This window comes from Bos grunniens, chromosome 2, assembly GCF_055505025.1.
Source record: "Bos grunniens cultivar Pamir isolate PY7600 chromosome 2, Bosgru_T2T1.0, whole genome shotgun sequence".
Taxonomy (NCBI): Eukaryota; Metazoa; Chordata; class Mammalia; order Artiodactyla; family Bovidae; genus Bos; species Bos grunniens.
The window spans coordinates 47,722,606-47,740,884 of NC_141166.1; the positions used below are offsets into that span (position 1 = coordinate 47,722,606).

Below are 18,279 nucleotides of genomic sequence, written 5' to 3' on the forward strand. Positions count from 1 at the left end.
GCTACTTTCCTTTGCAAATTCTGTAATTCCACCAAATGATTAAGTCTACCAAAGAACTTATTGCATGTAAAGATATATTACAATCTCCATGCCAGTAAAGGGAATCCTGCCTCACTTTTTGCCTGCTACAGGAAGAGTCTAGCGCTGGTATAAACACTCGACTCCCTGGTGTCTGTTTTACTCTGTATAAGAGCCATATGTTATATACTGTAACACAAAGGAGCTTCTTGTCCCTTGGGTCTTTAATTAAAAGAAAATTTCAACTGAAAAAAAAATAAATAAAAAAAATAAAAAATAAAATAAGCAAACCATAAACAAGGAGGAGACCCTTATAGATTAAGAGACTTGAGAAATGTGTCAGCCAAGTGCAGTATGTGGGTCTTGTCTGAAACCTGATTTGAACAAACAAACTCCTCCACTTATTGGTGGTATAATTTTTAGTAAATTACTCTCTAAACCTCAGTTTCTCCATCTATGAAATGGGAGATAATAATAGTGCCTACCTTATAAAGTTATCATAAAGAGTAAATGAAGTTCTGTTTATACAGCATTTAATGCAGTGTGTGGCACTTGGTTAGTGTTTAATAGCTATTATCAGCATCATCATTTAGAAACCAGAAATTAAAGCACACACACATACAACCTACCACCAAGAGCATCATTTAGCTGAGTCAGGGTGGGCTCCGGATGGTTCCTCAGCAGCGTGTACAGGGACATCACCATCCCGGGGGTGCAGAAGCCGCACTGCGTGCCGTGACACTTGGCAATCCTCTCCTGCGGGCACAGAAACATTCAAACGCAGAACCCTGGGCCCGACCCCGGACCTACTGAATCAGAACCTGCATTCAAACAAGATCCCTGGGTGGTTCACAGGCACATTAAAGTTGGAGAAGAGGCCCCAGAAAATCCTTCTCAGCCTTAGTATCTCTCCCTTTCTTGGACTGGGGTAGCCATGATGACCGATTCTCACCAGCTTTTTAAGCTTCATTTAAACGTTCTCAGCCTTCAGAATTGCAGGGGAAAGCTTTAAAATCTCCAAGGTCCAAGCAGCACCTCAAACTATCTGACAGAATCTCTGGGGGTGGGTCAACGACACATATTTTTAAAAGATTCCTGAGTATTTCAACCTGTAGTCCAGAAGGGGAATTTCTGAGATAAAGGAAGTCCTTCAGATAAATGAACTCAATCATCTTCAAGTTGAAAAAACCTCAAGTATTTCCTGAGTGCCTTTATCTGCCCAGTAAAGCCCTAACTGGAGAAGGGAATGGCAACCCACTCCAGTATTCTTGCCGGGATAATCCCATGGAGAGAAAAGGCTGGCGGGCTACAGTCCATGGGGTTGCAAAGAGTCAGACACGACCGAGTGACTGAGCATATAGCCCTAATTATTTAGCATGCAGGAATTTGTTTACAAAGTGCCATCATTAATCCAAACAACAATCAAGAAGGAAAGATTGCCTTGATTTTTCTTCCAAATCTCCCTCCCTCCCACCCCAGCCTGTTCTCTTTCGAGTCTAACTTCAATGGTTCAAGCCCATTTTGGAAGCCGTTGTTTGGCTACCTTGCTGCCAGGAACCGGGCAGCAGGTACTAAATGACAGAGTGTTTTCATGCCTCCGAACAGCCAAGTCTCACAAGCATATTCAGGCAGAATCTGCTCCCTCTAGGTAACAAGGTTTCATGGAAAATAAACCGAAGCCAAGTAAACTGAAGCCAAGATTGCCTGAAGAATATGAAGCTTGTCCATTTTCTGCTCTGTGACTATCTTTCCCCTCTCCTCTCCTCTTAAGTGGTACTCATATAGACAAAGACAAGTAGCAACAGCATCTTTCTGGGCAGCATATAAATAATTGAAAGAGTCAGGCATCTGAGGTGTCCTTTCACTTCAGGCAAAGTTCTAACAAGGAGCCTCCTGAGGAGAAAAGCCTTACAATTCATTGACAGCTACCATTACATAGCTTCCAAATAAACTAAATTCAACAAATCTTTTTGGTAGCTGAGATTTTCATTCAATTTTAAAATCATGTTACACTTCCCTTTATAGAAAAAAAATAACAAGATTTTATCCCCCAATGCATAGATGGCTCTCTTTTCTACATAAGTTTGGAAGATATAAAATGGATAGGTCTCATTTAATTAGAATATAGAAAACAACCCAGTGATGTCAAGTTTTTTTTTTTTTTTTTTCCTTAGGAAAGAGTTCTCTAGTCTTAAAAAGTATTTTTCTAACAAGTCAGTCACATGTCCCAAGTTTCACTTCTGCCCCCGCTTTGTGTCATCTGTGGACTATGCCCAGGCAGCAGGGCCCACTGCTCTACTGTGTTAATTTTAGAAACTCATCGTGTGATTAATGATTTTCAAAGCACAGAAACCCTATGAAGAAGAGGCCCTCTCTCACCTGAACAGGATGAATCCTGGTCTTGGTGCTTCCTATGCCTTCTACTGTGATGACGGCAGCCCCATACAGAGAACAGATGGGCGTCAGACAGGCGTTGGCTGGATAATGTCTTCACATGAAAAAGAGAAGCACAAACTACATTGTATCTAGTGGGAAAGCAGCACCTCCAATATGGCAGGTTTTATAAGATATTCCAAGTTTTGCATAGACATTTTGGCCTTAGCTCATGGCCATTTTGTAGAAGACTCTGAGGGTCAGAGTGAGTTGCTCAGGATCACAGCTGGAGTGTCACATGGGATTCAAATTAGGCCTCCAGTTCTAACTCCAGAATAGTTTCCACTGTTTTTTGTTTTTTTTTTTTTCCTGTTGACAGAGGGGCTGACATTCATTTCTCTAGTCACATGTGACAATCACCTGGAGCATATTCCGTCTTCCAAGCAGATGCCAGGCCAGGGGTTGCTTGGGCAATAAAGTTAATTTGATATTTTGCCTCAGAAGAAGAAACAGAGAGTGGAACACAGAACTCCTCAGTCCCACAAATGTACTGCTAGAAAATATCTAAGTCAAAAGGACTCCTAAAATGTTCTCATTTTACCAAACAAAATTACAGATGGCCAACAAATATGTGAAACAAAGGTTCAACCTCAATAACAATCAAGAGAGTTTCAAATTAAGCAATGAGAAACCATTTTTATCAAAGAAAATGACGAAGATTTTTAAAAATTGTAATGCGCTAAGAATGCAAAGGTTTGGGAAAATGGAATTCATAGACTGCTGAAAAGGATGTAAATTGATAGAACTGTTCTGAGAAGAATCTTGCTGGAAGCCATAAAAATTTAAAGATGCACTCATCCTTTTACCCTCCAATTTCACCTCTATGGATTTATCATCAAGAAATCATCACAAACATAAATATAAATATATATAGACATATGAGTGCTCACTGATCCACTCCTTTATAATAGTGAAAACCAAACAATAATCTAAGTCAGCACCTTTTGGTGATGGTGATATATATGATAGCACATATACAGCCATTAAAATTATATTTATTATTTTGAAAAGATATTCATAAGAAGTGTAGCTACGGAAGTTTCTAAACTGTACATGCAGTATGCTTCCATAAATATATACAAAAAAGAAAGACTGGAAGGATATTAGTAGTGGCAGTGTTAGTCACTCAGTCATGTCCGACTCTTTGCGACCCCATGGACTGTAGCCCACCAGGCTCCTCTGTCCAAGGGATTCTCCAGGCAAGAATACTGGAGTGTATTCCCATTCCCTTCTCCAGAGGATCTTCCTTACCCAGGGATCGAAACTAGGTCTCCTGCATTGCAGGCAGATTCTTTACCGAAGTTTGAGCTACAGGGAAGACCTTAGAAGGATATTATTCACTTATAAATAAATGTAAACATTGAGTGCCTACTGTATGCTAGGCAGAGTGACCAGGCAGTGGGATTGATTAGTGGACAACACAGATTAAAATCCCTGCCAAACAGAGTATATCTTCTCACTGAGGGATGATGGAGAATACATATGTACTTGGACAATACATACCCACAGCACACACACGATGAGAAGTACCATGAATACATTAATAAGGGAGCAGGGAGCTGCAGAGGTGAGATGGGGCATGGGTATGGGGGAGGTGATCAGGGAGGGCTGAGAAAGCAACGTTTTTGCTGGAACCTGAATGGTTTGATGCCCATCATTGCATTCCCAGTGTCTACCACAGTTCCTGTCACAGCAGGTGCTCAATGCATATTTACCAAAGGAAGGAAAACAACAAAGTTGAAAGCTACAAAAATTCAACCATATGTGGACTATGCAGCAAGGTACCTTATCTTCTTGGTAATGGGGTTATATCGTGATATCATCACTGTGCAGGCACCACAGCCTCCCCCTCCACAGCCATATTTAGTTCCTGTGAGTCGGACTGGAAAAGCATAGTTAAAGATAATGTGTCTTCCATAATTTTCTTTGTAAAACAGCTCTGACCTTAGGAGACAACATCATGAAACATTCTTAAATGTACACTTAAGTTCGATACTTATTAATCAAATGACGTATGTCTATCTTAGCTGCTATTATTTATAATCTTATAAGTCCTTGATTTTCATTTGTGTGTATGTGATTTTTTGTTTGTTTGGTTTTTTTTTCTGACTACAGGGCACATGGATCTCAGTTCCCCCACCAGGGACTGAGCCTGTGCCCTCTGCAGTGGAAGCGTGGAGTCTTAGCCACTGGACTGGCAGGAAAGTCCCCCACCTGTGTGTTACGTCTAGTTTCCTCCTCTTTAAATCAACTGGACCTCAGGTTGCCAAAAAGAGGGCCAAACTTAAAAGAAGGAAGAGTCTAGACATATCAGTGGCCCTGAGGATTTGTAGGTATGAGTACCTCGCATATCTGTTCTTTCCTTATGTGTGTCTTTGACGACATACAGAGTAAAATGTCAGAGTGTAATTAATTCTTAGAATATTTGTGTCATGTCATCCACATTTGCTATATTTCTCTGTTTCTCAGTGGCAGAAACTGCTAGTTGTTTCCCCATATCTTTTCTCTTATTCTTTCTTGGTAATAGAAATGCTAAATTTTGGGCTACACATGTGGTTGCCTGGAATAAAAAAGGTACATTTTCCCATCCTCTTCTGATGCTTGGTGGGGTCATTAACAATGCTGACCACAGAGATAGAGGCATAATGCTCTGTATAACTGCCAGGAAGGAAATACCCTCAAAGGGAGAGGGTTGCCCCTCCCTCATCCCTGACTTCTTCCTTTGTGCTGGAATTCAGATATGACGGCTGGACCTCAGTTAGTCGTCTATGACCATGAGGAGAAAGCTTCATGCTGAGGAGGGTGAAGTAGCAAGACAGAAAGACCTTAGCCCCTGATAATGCTGTGACATTGTTTTGTTAGCCTGGATTGACCTACCTTCAGGATTCCTTTATGTAAGTATCATAGCCATGAGAATGTGCCTCAACATAGAGACTTCCTCCAACATAGAGGAAAACTGACCAAGAGACCCAGCTGCTGCACTCTGATATCCATCACCCCACTTTTCATCAAGGTCATGACTCCCATGGGCTGCTTCCCACTAGTGGCTCTGAGCTATGGAGATGTGTGGGAGTCCTTGTCAACCACCCTCAGTGGCTTTGATGAATCTGCCTTGGATTATATGCAGTCTGAGACTCCTCCACTCAGCCTTCTCTCTCTTTGTTCCATGTCTAAATCTTCTCTGACTGCCCCTCTATTTCACTCAGGCATTTTTCCTAATAAAACTCTTGCATATATAATCTAATTTTTTGGTGTCTGCTTCCCAGAGACCCTGAAATAACACAGTGAGAAAGAAATAAACTTCTACCTTATTTACTGCTTTTGGGATTTTCTGTCACTCACAAATGAAACAAATCTTAAACATTACACTGGTCCCATGGATAACCAGGAAATTAGTATTCATTACTTTTATGCCCAAAAACCTTGAATGACTTCCAGAAAATTGTTATTATGTTTTTGTTTGAGTTTTGTGCTGTTTGGGGAATTTCACTTTCTCTGGGGAAAAATGTACAAATTCCCATTGTCTCACAAGTTTGCATACAATGTAGTGGGGTCCACAGACTGCTGGAAGCCCACTGGAGTTCATGAACAGCAGAATAAGAATCCATTCCTTAGATTATTTACTTAGGAAGTTTTTTCAAGGTAACATTTTCAGGTTTAATTTCTCCATCGTTCTTTCACTTCCATTTTGGGGGATTTCTGTGCTCTCTTTTTCTAATGGGCATGATGATTAGTCCTTGAAGTTAGAAGAGCAATATTGTGACTCTTAATTCTAATGGATGCTAAATAAAGCTATGTCAGCATCTGTTGCTTTAATTCCTATTGCTATTCTCCATTTTACCCAATATATTTAATGCCAAAACAGAGATCAGAAAGAACTTGATTCTCTGATAAGCACAACTGTGCAGTGTCTACAAAACTCAGGTGTAGGACTTTCTCAAAATAGGGGATATGACTCAGTGTGGCTCTAAAAAGATACTTAAAATATCACTTGATGAAGATATCGGGGTTATACACAGATACACACACACACACACATACACAACTCAAAGCAAAGGATACGCTTCTTCCTCAGATATGGCAATAGCATTGTTTCAGGATCAACATTTTTTTCTGTCACCTGTACCAAAAGAAAATAAGAGATTAACACACAAAGTTAGGAGAGTTAGAATATTTACATGGGTGGCTCATGCTAATTTCATGAAGATTCATATTAACTAACTCTTATGTTCTCAACTTGACATAATGTTTGTGGAACACCTGTGATATACAAGTCATCTCTCTTAAGTGTATAGTCTAAATCTTGAGCCCCACCACTACGTTGCTACTGTCCGTGGTCCTGAACTATCACTGTTCTCTAAGGCAGTGGTTGTTTCTAGTAACAAAACACTAGTGACTTCTCTCCAACTTCTACAAAGTCTGAAGCAAGTGAGGGAAAAGATAACAGCAGAACTGAAAATAGCAGACAGAGAGGTAGGGGAGGTCTTCTGGACCTCTGAGAAGTCGATACAGGTTTTTTCTTTTTTAAAGACTTGTTTGTTTATCATATTCAAAGAATTACAGTTTCCAGAAAGAGATCATAACCATCCATTCCTCCCAAATCTAAGAGACAAAAGAGAAGATAAAATGCATATGCCAAATGATACAAATATGTGCAAGCAAAGACACACTTAAGGAGCAAGTTTGTGCAGGCAGTCTAGCAGCATGGCAGTTAAAACAGCAGCGTCTAATGGATGGCATGATTGAAATGTCATGATTGGTTACGTTTTCCAAAGTGATCGTGTTTTCCCTTTCTTAATTGCAAACTTGGATTTCTTTTAAATTCATAAATAGAAGCATGGTTTTCTTCACAATTTCAGAACTAGAGCTCATCCTTCACCCATGTTATACCAATTTTCCCTACTGGAGAGTAGGTGAAGAGGGTACATATGCTTATTCTATAGATGCATCCTAACCCTCAATTCTAAGTGGCCATAGGCTGGGCAAAGTGAAGTGAAGTGAAGTGAAGCTCACTCAGTCGTGTCTGACTCTTTGCGACCCCATGGACTGTAGCCTACCATGCTCCTCCATCCGTGGGATTCTCCAGGCAAAAATACTGGAGTGGGTTGCCATTTCCTTCTCCAGGAGATCTTCCCAACCCAGGGATTGAACCTGGGTCTCATGCATTGCAGGCAGACGCTTTACCATCTGAGCCACCAGAGAAGCTCACTGGGCAAGGTGAGGCAGGTGCCAATTACCAAGGTTAGATCTATACCCTAGAGGAAACTGCAATATAATATGGATGAAATGATTTGTGTGTGTGTGTGTGTGTGTACACATACTGCAATACACGAAAACTGTGAAGTGCCCTCAGGTATCCCCAACTTAATTGGCCCTCAGATGGAATTCTACATTTTATTTCCCAAACTTGCCTCTTCCCTACTTTTCCTGAACTTGTTTAATAGATTCACCATCTCCTAGGTCAGCCAAGCTTAAAAAGCCTGTGCTATGTTCTATGTTTCCCTTCCTTCAATCCACCACAATCAGCATCACCAAGTCCTGGCCATTTACACTTCCAGAACAATTCTCTAAACACCCTTCACTTCTCCTGTCACTCCCTGAAATCCACTCTTATTACCTCCAGCCTGAACAATGATAACAGCTGCCTAACAGGTCTGTCCGCATTCTTGGCACCCAGGATGCCACCCTCTATACCACTACCAGAATGACTTCTCTAAAATCCAAATCTGCTCATCTTCTGTGTCTGCCTAAATCCAACATTGACTCCTGGCCACCACGCTGCTGTGCTGGGAATTCCTGAATCATTCAGGGTGCTTGCTAAATTGAAACCTTTATCAGATCAGGATTTCCAGGAGAGAGAACCAGAAAACGTGCATATTTAAGAAATACACTGAGTAGGTGAATTTCTACCAGCTTCTGGAATAGGAGAAGAAATTCACATTCTTTCCCATAGCTATAAGACTTCTTTGATAAACTTTCCATCATCTGCCACTCAACCCATGTACCTTGAACTCTGGTCACATGAACCGTTACCAGAAGTGGCTGGTCCTAGTAGCACAGGGACTTTTATCTTTTGCTTATAGGATTTCAACTGCCCTGAAAGTCCTTCCTCTCTTCTCTACTTGTAAGAATCTTGGATGCCATTTGAAGCCCTGCTCAGATGTTCTCTCCTGTGGGCTGTGCAAGCATCTAATATTTGCCTTCCACTCTCTGCTCCAAGCAACCATCCTCCTCTGTGCTCCCATGGTCAGTGTCCACACATCTTTCACAGAACCTGTTACCCTACATCACAATTATTTGTGTATGCATCAGCCTCTCTTGATCCTGAGAGAAATCACCATCCACTATTCTTCATGTCTAACACTGAACTAGGTGCTGGGGGTATATGATAAGGATGTAACACATGTTAATTAATTTAAATGAATAACTTGATATGTATAATTTGCTATGAGGACATTAAGGAGGGAGGGATGATATCTCACAGGCTGGGACATAATAAAATGGAGAAGAACCAATAATGGTGGCAGAAACTTTTAGTTGTCTCTCCTAGCAGGCTTTCTTTCTTCCTCATGCCTGGAATAAAGATGAAATGGTTAGAATGCCAGCAGCTACTTTAGACCCTAAGGCAACACATTAATGGCAACAGGGAAAAAAGAAGAAACTTGGATCTCAGATGGCACTATGAAGCTTCTGAACCAGCCCAGAATGCAATGTCTCTCTCCAGATATCCTTTATGTAAAAGTAAAAATGAGTTGTACCTTATCTGAACTACTTAATTTTGAGTTTGAGTTATTTTCAGCTGAAACTAATCTTAATTCATACATATGATGATGAATCCACAGAGGCCCAATTTTAAGGGAGAGATAGGATCTGTGTAACAAGGAAGAGCATTTTAGGCTTGAGAGATATTTGTGTTTTCATGCGGAATTAATGGCAAAGCAGATTTTGCTTGTTTGGGTATTTGTTCCAAGAGATGTCTCAAGAGATTGGAGTCTGGCTTAAAGGACTACTGACTTGAAATGTGTTTATTTTTCTTGATTTGGTGATTGGTACATTTGGAGGAGGCAAGTGGGGCAGGGATCTGGCATGCACCCTGTCTTGGCAGGTCTTGGAGTGAAACAGGGAGGTCAGGATTCTGATGGTGGCTGGGGAGTGGGAGGCAATGAGGAAAGGAGTTTTCCTTACTGACTCTGGTTGGGAGAGCTGATACCAGCTCTCAAGTCAGGGTCATTGCAGGTTCTTGTCTCAGCAAAACCTTGCATGTTACAAGGTAAGCATGTGTCCCTGTGTATCTCCACTGGCCCTTTGGGAGATGTCAAGTTCACATTACACAAAGTTGAGAAATGGCCTTCCTCTGTGCAGGGCTCATGACTTGTGAAGGGGGCGCCTTGCCAGATACAAGACAGAGGCAGAAAGAGGAAGGAAAAAGGAGATCAGGAGGAGAGAGAAAAGGGAAAAGAACAGAACATAAGGAAAGCCAAGAGGAGGAAAATGGGCAGAAATGGTGTATATTGTGGGATATCATAGTCTTGGAATTGGGAAAGAGGTTGGAGGGGACGACCAGTGAGGACATTTGCTCGAGGCCACAAAACTGCTGAGTGTCAGAGCAGAGAGTACAGGATTCAAATCCATGCCTAACTAGTTCCAAAGCCCACATCTTCAATCTCTACACCTCACTGCCTCATAGAACAACTTGTTCCAGTTCCTGAGATACGTTGTGATGTGGCATCTAGGGCATAATTTATTCATGGGCTCTTCCTCCTTCAACTCCAGGTGAGTGAACTGGGTTATCTACTCTGGAGGCTACAGGTGAAGATTTCAGAAATCTCTCTGCAACTAGGTCTCTGATCAACGTATTCGGCCTAAGCCCCTGCCCAATGACACATTTTGGTGACTTGGGAATGAAAAGTGAAAGTGTTAGTCACTCAGTAGTGTCTGACTCTTTGGGACCCCACAGACTATAGCCCACCAGGCTCCTCTGTCCATGGAATTCTCCAAGAAAGAATACTGGAGTGGGTTGCCATTCCTTTCTCCAGGAGATCTTTCCGACCCAGGGAACAAACCTGGGTCTCCCGCGTTGCAGGCAGATTCTTTACCTTCTGAGCCCAGGGAAACCCAGTGACTTGGGGGGATACTACAAAAAGCACAGAGCAGAGGGCAGTCACATCAGTCTCCTAACTGGCTTCAAAGCTTCTTTTCAAGGGCAAGACTCTAATCCCAGAGGTTATGTTTGACTTCATGACCCCTGTTCCTGGTGGCTTTTTCCTCTTTTATCAACATCCCCTCACTCTCTGATTCAGGGACTTTGTTCTAATTCTATCCATGAGGCAATCAGGTTTGCTTGCCAGGATTGAAGCACATACCTAACAGAATTTGGAAGGGAGGGGCAGGAAAGAGAAAGGGTGACATAATTTAACAGGGCAACTGCAAAAACAAAATCAGTATTTCTAATATGCACATTCCAAACGATCATAGGATGTTTGGCCATAGATGAAACAAGCCCACAGATAAGAACCAGCTCATTTGTTTTTAAAAATCAATAGAGTACAAACTATTATTAGCTGTTATGTTAAAAATTCCACTACAGTTTGTTTGGGAGCAGGGGAGGGAGGAGGGGGAGAAGAAGCTAGACTCAAACACCTATTTCCTCCTTTAACCAAAACCCTTACCATCACCTAAAAAGCCCTAGTCATCTGGCCCCTGGCCACATCTCCAGGCCCTCTAGTCTCCTTGCTGTCCCCTGAACATGAAGAAAGCCTTGTCTCTGAGGATTTTTGCACCTTTTTCTTTGGACAAACAAGGATTCAATTCCAGCTCTAACTCCTAGGGAGACAATATAACTTATTTCCTTGTTGTAGAGTGCCTTTCCCTCAGATGCCTGCTCCTTACTTCATACTGGTGACCACCCAAATGTCAGCCTCTCATCCTGTCTTAAACATCCATCCTGCCTGAAGCACTAGCTTGCATCCATTTTCTGTCCCCTCACTCTGCTTTGTTTTGCATCCTGGCATTTATCACTGCCTGACATGATACATTTCCATTTATTTATATGCTTGTTGTCTGCCTCCCCAAAGGGACGTGGTCATTTCTGAGCTCGGTTGAGTCCCCTGAGGACACTGAGCACTCGCACATGCATGTACATGCTCAGTCGCTCAGTCATGTCTGACTCTTTGTGACCCTAGGGACTGGAGCCTGCCAGGCTCCTCTGTCCATGGGATTTCCCAGGCAAGAATACTGGAGTGGGTTGCCATCTCCTCCTCCAGGGGATCTCCCCCTCCCCAGGAACTGAATCCCCATCTCCTGCATTAGCAGGCGGAGTCTTTACCACTGAGCCACCTGGGAAGGCCATACTGGCCTAGAGCAGGCCCTTAAATCAGTGGATTAAAAACTCACTACCATTCTTTGTGAAGTAAGTAGTACTATCTCCTTTTATCAGAGGAACTGAGGGTAGGTTATATTGTCTCCCTAGGAGTTAGAGCTGGAATTGAATCCTTGTTTGCCCAAATAAAAAGGCCACAGTTGTGTCTACTGCACCATTTGGTTATGCAAAAGAAGAAAAAATGATACCATAAGACCACTCCAAACTCACCCCCCACCCCAATCCTTATCATGGTTCACTCTCACAGCAGTCCTGTGAGGGGATCCTAATGGCCCGCCTTCAGCAAAGTTCAGGAAAAACAAACTCATCTTATCCAGTGTGAAACTCAGGCAACAGGTACAGAGGAAAGTTTTATACAGGACCTAGAATTTACATGATTTGGGGAAATCCTTTTTTTTTGGGGGGGGTGGAATCCTCTTTAAGAAAAATGATACAAAATCCAAATTCGAAATTAAGCTCAGGGCTTTAGAAGAGGCCTCACAAGTGAGAGGCCGTGATATTTGACTTTCCTTAGCTTCCTGGTGAGTCTCAGGGCCAGTCAGGGAAAGTCAGGCTCTCCCTGACTCAGACACAGGGATCACTAGGGCTCTGAAGGCCGGGTAACACAGCCCTTGCCCCATTGTTTGCTTTTAAGGAAGCCTTTTCACCTTCTTGGGCTTCCCTGAGAGCTCTGTTGGTAAAGAATCCACCTGCAGGAGACCCCGGTTCAATTCCTGGGTTGGGAAGATCCCCTGGAGAAGGGAAAGGCTACCACTCCAGTATTCTGGCCTGGAGAATTCCATGGACTGTATAGTCCATGGGGTCGCAAAGAGTCGGACACGACTGAGCCTCTTTCACTTCACTTCACTTTCACCTTCTTGCTGAGGTATCCCCCTTGCAAAGTGCTGGGACAACATGAAGAGTAAGCGGTCTGTGGCTTCCTGCGTGGGCGTGTTTTAAAGGATTCTCTGGGGGCTTTGCTGCCTCCAAACCTCGGGCAACGGCTGGAATTGCCCCAGGGGATCTACGGAGCGAGCTTGGCTTCCGAGAGGACCCTGGAGTCCCCAGAGCCGGACATGGGCTCAGCGCTTCCAGGTGCTGTAACTTTGGAGACGATGGGAATAAGTCTTGGAGAATCCATCTCTGCGGCCCTGTCCTGACTCCAGACTGCTCTCCGCTCACCCAAACGCACCCAAGAGCCGAGGCCTAACGAAAGACGTTCCCGTCTGCTGATGGGTTTGACAAGGGGAAGATTCGGGAGTACTGACTCTGCTGAATAAGAACAATCATTTCTCTTCCTGTTGATGGGGTGTGGTGGGCTTGGGAATCAGCCCTCCGTCTAGGAAGGAGAGGGGAAAGGAACATCAGGAAGGCGGGGGCCCAAAGATCCAGGCAGACCCAGAAAACGCTTCTCTTCCCTGCTCCTACGGTGCAGGTGGGACGCGCAGGCAAACCCGCGTGCAGCCCAGGGCCCGGCGCCCCAGCACCGGGAGACCCGGCGGGACAGGATGGGCAGCGCGCTCACCTTGCGGCCGTTCACGTAGAAGAGCAGCTCGGCGCCCCCTTCCATGGTGGTGGGGTCCGAGGGTCCGAAGGTCCCCAGGAGGAGTCGCCGGCACCGGGGCCCCGACACGCAGAAGGGGTCGAAGGAGCCTAAAGTGCAACCACTCTCGAGGGCTCAAGTCCCACTTTAGATGCAAAGTTCCGGGAGCGCCCTGCGGGGAAAACTCTCCCCGGATCCCAGAACGTCATCGCCCGGCTCCCTCCGCGCTGAGACCATTGGCTGGGATCTTTGGACGCGGTCCTGAATTCCTCGCCCAAGGCGCCAGGCTTCTGTGCTGCCTTCCCCCGCCTCTTAGCAGGTACTGCAGGTCCTGTGACTTCGCTTCGGTCGTTGTCGTATGTTAGTACATTTTAATGGCTTTCCAGCTAGATTTGAAGTCCGGGAACAGTCGGAGTTTTTTTGTATCTTCGCTCCCACCATGCCTGCCGCAGTCTGTACTTTTAATAGTTGATACCAACCTAGATAGCATATTGAAAAGCAGAGACATTATTTTGCCAACAAAGGTCCGTCTAGTCAAGGCTATGGTTTTTCCAGTGGTCATGTATGGATGTGAGAGTTGGACTGTGAAGAGAGCTGAGCACCAAAGAATTTATGCTTTTGAACTGTGGTGTTGGAGAAGACTCTTGAGAGTCCCTTGGACTGCAAGGAGATCCAACCAGTCCATTCTAAAGGAGATCAGTTCTGGGTGTTCTTTGGAAGGAATGATGCTAAAGCTGAAACTCCAGTACTTTGGCCACCTCATGCTAAGAGTTGACTCTTTGGAAAAGACTCTTATGCTGGGAGGGATTGGGGGCAGGAGGAGAAGGGGACAACAGAGGATGAGATGGCTGGATGGCATCACTGACTCGATGGACGTTGAGTCTGAGTGAACTCCGGGAGTTGGTGATGGACAGGGAGGCCTGGCGTGCTGCAATTCATGGGGTCGCAAAGAGTCTGACATGACTGAGCGACTGAACTGAACTGCAACTATCACAGTCGATACGGCTTTGCAAGAGAGGAACTTAAGGACAACAGAGGGTTTTATAACTTTCTCTCACACTTTAAGATATAATTATTGCGGGTTTTTTTTTTAATATCAAGAGCTACCTTGATATAAACTATTTTTAAAGTTTTATCATTATTCTTAATTTCCCCAGTAAATAACCATAACATTTATTTGGTAAGTGTCAATAGTGATGTAAACCATCTCGAAAGACTTTTTTTAAAGTAAAACTTGGAAAATACTGAAATGAATAAAAATAAAAGTCACCCGTGTCCACAACAGAATTTAACTTTCTGGTCTATTTTTACATTTTTGAAATCTGCACTATAACACCTTTTAATAATTCAAATGGATTCAAACTCTTTCCCAGACTTCTCTTTAACATACCTAGAACATTTTGCTATCTCATTTATGTAAACATATACATTTTATTGTGAAAATTTCTAAAATTTTGTACATCAAAGAATACAACTAGCATCCCCATACACCTGACTCACTGAGCTTTGAAAACATTCGTTTTGCCACACTCCCACATTTTTTCTGAAATATTTTAAAGCCCAATTTCAAACACATTATTTTACCTCTAAATACTCCAATATGCATTAAAATGTTTTTTCTTAAAAGCCAAAATGCCAACATATAACAAAATGAATATTTTAACATCTTTAAATTTACCAGGGTCTTAAAAAAAATGCCTTTTCCCATTTGATGTCCTTGTTGTCTCTTTAACATTTTTAAATATAAAAATAGTCTCCTCACCCACTGCTCCTTTTTAATGCTATTAACGTGTTATTTTCTTGGGTTCCAAAATCACTGCAGATGGTGACTGCAGCCACGAAATTAAAAGATGGGTTGCTCCTTGGAAGAAACACTATGACCAACCTAGACAGCATATTAAAAAGCAGAGACGTTACTTTGCCTACAAACGTCCCTCTAGTTAAAGCTATAGTTTTTTTTCCAGTAGTCTTATGTATGGATATGAGAGTTGGACTATAAAGAAAGCTGAGCACCAAAGAATCGATGCTTTTGAACTGCGGTGTTGGAGAAGACTCTTGAGAGTCCCTTGGACTACAAGGAGATCCAACCAGTCCATCCTAAATGAAATTAGTCTTAAATATTTATTGGAATGACTGATGCTGAAGCTGAAGCTCCAATACTTTGGCCCCCTGATGGGAAGAACTGACTCACTGGAAAAGACCCTGATGCTGGGAAAGATTGAAGGCAGGAGGAGAAGGAACGACGGAGGATGAGATGGTTGGATGGCATCACCGATTGAATGGACATGAGTTTGAGCAAGCTCCAGGAGTGGGTGATGGACAGTGAAGCCTGGTGTGCTGCAGTCCATGGGGTCGCAAAAAATCGGATACAACTAAGCGACTGAACTGAACATGCTGAAGAAGAAACCAGGTCAGTTGTCCTATGGAACGAATACGCTGTATTTAATATGGTTGCTTCTCCCTGGTGTTCTTTCTTCTTCCATCCTGACTTCCAGTATCTTGTCTATGGGTCTAAAGCCTTTGATTAAATTCAGAATCAATTTTTTTCACTTCTTGGGTTTTATAATTGTATCTCTTTTTTGCTTATGCCAAAAATCATGATTCTAAAACATTGACATAATTGCTTTACCTTGTCCTTAGATCTGATCTATTTCAAAACAACCACCATCAATATTATGACAGCAATAAGATTACTGAATAAAAGTTTAAGATGTCTTTACAGTTTTTAGAGTATACCCTAAAAAAGGTACACATTTAATTTTTTCTAAGGTAGGTTATCTGTTGAACACCTTCCCCCTAGAGTCCTGGAACTCTTCCTCCAAGTCTTTAAGTTTCAATAATTCCATTCTTTTCTTTATATTCCCTCAGCCCCAGAGATGGTGGGTGCTTCCCATAGTTACTTCCTATATTATACACCACTAGTCTAATACCGTCTCCATCCATAGCAAAAGTCATCTGACACTCATTCATAATTTATTTAAAAAGCACCAAATAAAATAATAATTGATAGGTAATACTTTAATGTGATTATAAGCATACACAAACAGCTCATTTCACAGCATCTTACTTATGCAGTAAAGCCAGAGGCATTCCTATGAAAATCAGGAACAAGACAATGATATCCACCATTCTCACTGCTATTTAACACTAAATATAAGGTAGCAGCCATGCAGTTACATAAGAGAAAGCAGTGAGAGGCCTAAGAATTGGAGAGAAAGGAGGAAAAATAGCCCGGTTTTCAAATATATATATAAACATATATCTGGAAAATAGTATAAACAATAACAGTTTAGTAATTAACATACAGAAATCAGTAATCTTCATATATACAAGTGATAATCAATTAGAAAAGAGACTCAAAGACTCCATTTATATGTATTACCAGGAAAAAAGAATGCCAAGATATCAAGAAATGGCCCCTAAAGTCCCTATAAGACAAAGATAGAGGGGCATAAAAAGACAGAAACTAGTAGAGGGAACAGAAAATTGAGAAATAAGTTTAAGTGTATATGGAAATACAACATTGAAAAATGTGGGACTTCAAATCAGTAGTGGAAAACATGGACTTTTTAATTAACGGGCAATCCTTTGGGAAAAGGTCAAAAATTGTGTTCATATCTCACCATGAAACAAAATCCACATGAATCAGAAATTTAAATGTCAAAACAAAATGAAACCATGGGTAAATGTCTCTCTTAATCTGGGAACAGGAAAACTTTCTTAATGTGACTGAGTTCCAACAATAAAAGATTATAAGTCTGATACAATGAAAACTAATTTGCATGGGAACAACAACAACAAAAAGACAAACCTCATGGAAAGGAGGAAAAAATAGAAACACTAGGAAACCAAATACCAGATAATGACAGAGATTCAAAGCCTTCAAGTAATAATAATACAGGAAAGGAAAAACTATCAGGGTGCCACGCTCTAAACTAGTGTAAATTGTTCCTTTAATAAAGCATGTAGCCTCCATTCAACACACACTGTTGATAAATGAGTAAGTTCTATGGGACTCTGTGGTCTTACAACTGTTTCTCAAAGTTTGGTCCTAGGACAGTCTGCCCCAGCATTATCTGAGGTGTTTGTTAAACAAAATGTAGATTTCTTGGGCTCATTCTTTTAGTTGCTGGATATTTAGTTGCTGGATATAAGAAAGCTTTTCCATCTAGGCAGAAGAGATTTTTATTAATCACTTCAATACAGTAAGCTATGTTTGTTAATCTCAGATACGAATAGGATTTACTACGTTTTAATACTGGAATAATAAGTGATCTTTAAAGTTACAAAAACCAAATTCAAAAGCACCTGAGAGATAAACCTACTCAAGTCATCAGATTACATATAATGGAAGTAATGCAGCAGGTGACAGTAAACAAGTAATTTTGAAAGCTGAAGAATGAAGAATGAGAGAAAACTGGCCAGGGCAGAAGGTGACTTTTAAAATCTTATAGGTGTTCACATTTACTGAATGGTTTTAAAAACAAAATAAAACAAAACAAGGTAGTTTGGTGTATAACAAGATAATCAGTGCAAAAGTATTTATAATACATTTTATTCAGTTAAAAGGTTAATAGCTATTGTTTAGTTAAAGGTTGTTTGGTTGAAAGGAGATTAAATGAGCAGGAAGATAAGTTATAAGATGACCAAAATAACTTAAAGTCCTTATATTACAAAATAGCTATTTAATGCATATTATCTATACATAAAAATAAACACTCCACAGAAAAGCAGGAGATGAAAAAAAAAAAAAAAACCCAGAACTTTTCATCATGCTTTTCATCTTCTTGATCCTAGTTAGATCCCTGTTTTGAACTGCTATGGTTTGAGAATTCAGGAAAACCAGAATGTATAAATTCACCTCATCTTCTCATCTTCCTGCAAAGTAGAAAAAAAGGAAGATTAACAACCACCTAAAGCTAATGTT

The 18,279-nt window shown here is 41.7% G+C and overlaps 2 protein-coding genes and 1 long non-coding RNA gene across 7 annotated transcripts in view; all 3 read right to left on the reverse strand.

Moving 5' to 3' along the window:
• Positions 1–13,507, reverse strand: part of LOC147378055 (aldehyde oxidase 1) — a 71,716-nt gene extending 58,209 nt beyond the window's left edge. For all 3 annotated transcript variants that reach the window (XR_015144223.1, XR_015144233.1, XM_086346714.1), the window contains exons 1-5: positions 13,335–13,507; positions 6,514–6,571; positions 4,237–4,333; positions 2,398–2,506; positions 648–774 (exon numbers count right to left, since the gene is read on the reverse strand). Coding sequence is in view for 1 of the 3 variants with exons in the window: in XM_086346714.1 (XP_086202840.1) it covers positions 648–774; positions 2,398–2,506; positions 4,237–4,333; positions 6,514–6,571; positions 13,335–13,379 (436 nt within the window). In the remaining 2 variants the exon portion in view is untranslated. The remainder of the gene's footprint in view (positions 1–647; positions 775–2,397; positions 2,507–4,236; positions 4,334–6,513; positions 6,572–13,334) is intronic.
• On the reverse strand, positions 7,507–9,026 carry LOC147378056 (uncharacterized). The gene is made up of 2 exons (XR_015144269.1): positions 8,934–9,026; positions 7,507–7,716 (listed from the first exon to the last, which is right to left on the reverse strand). It is a non-coding gene; the product is annotated as an uncharacterized LOC147378056 (long non-coding RNA).
• A 2,848-nt stretch (positions 13,508–16,355) lies between the features above and the next one.
• Positions 16,356–18,279, reverse strand: part of SGO2 (shugoshin 2) — a 28,799-nt gene continuing 26,875 nt past the window's right edge. For all 3 annotated transcript variants that reach the window (XM_086346733.1, XM_086346718.1, XM_086346722.1), the window contains one exon: positions 16,356–18,230. In XM_086346733.1, coding sequence (XP_086202859.1) covers positions 18,215–18,230 — 16 coding nt within the window. In that variant the 3' untranslated portion in view covers positions 16,356–18,214. The remainder of the gene's footprint in view (positions 18,231–18,279) is intronic.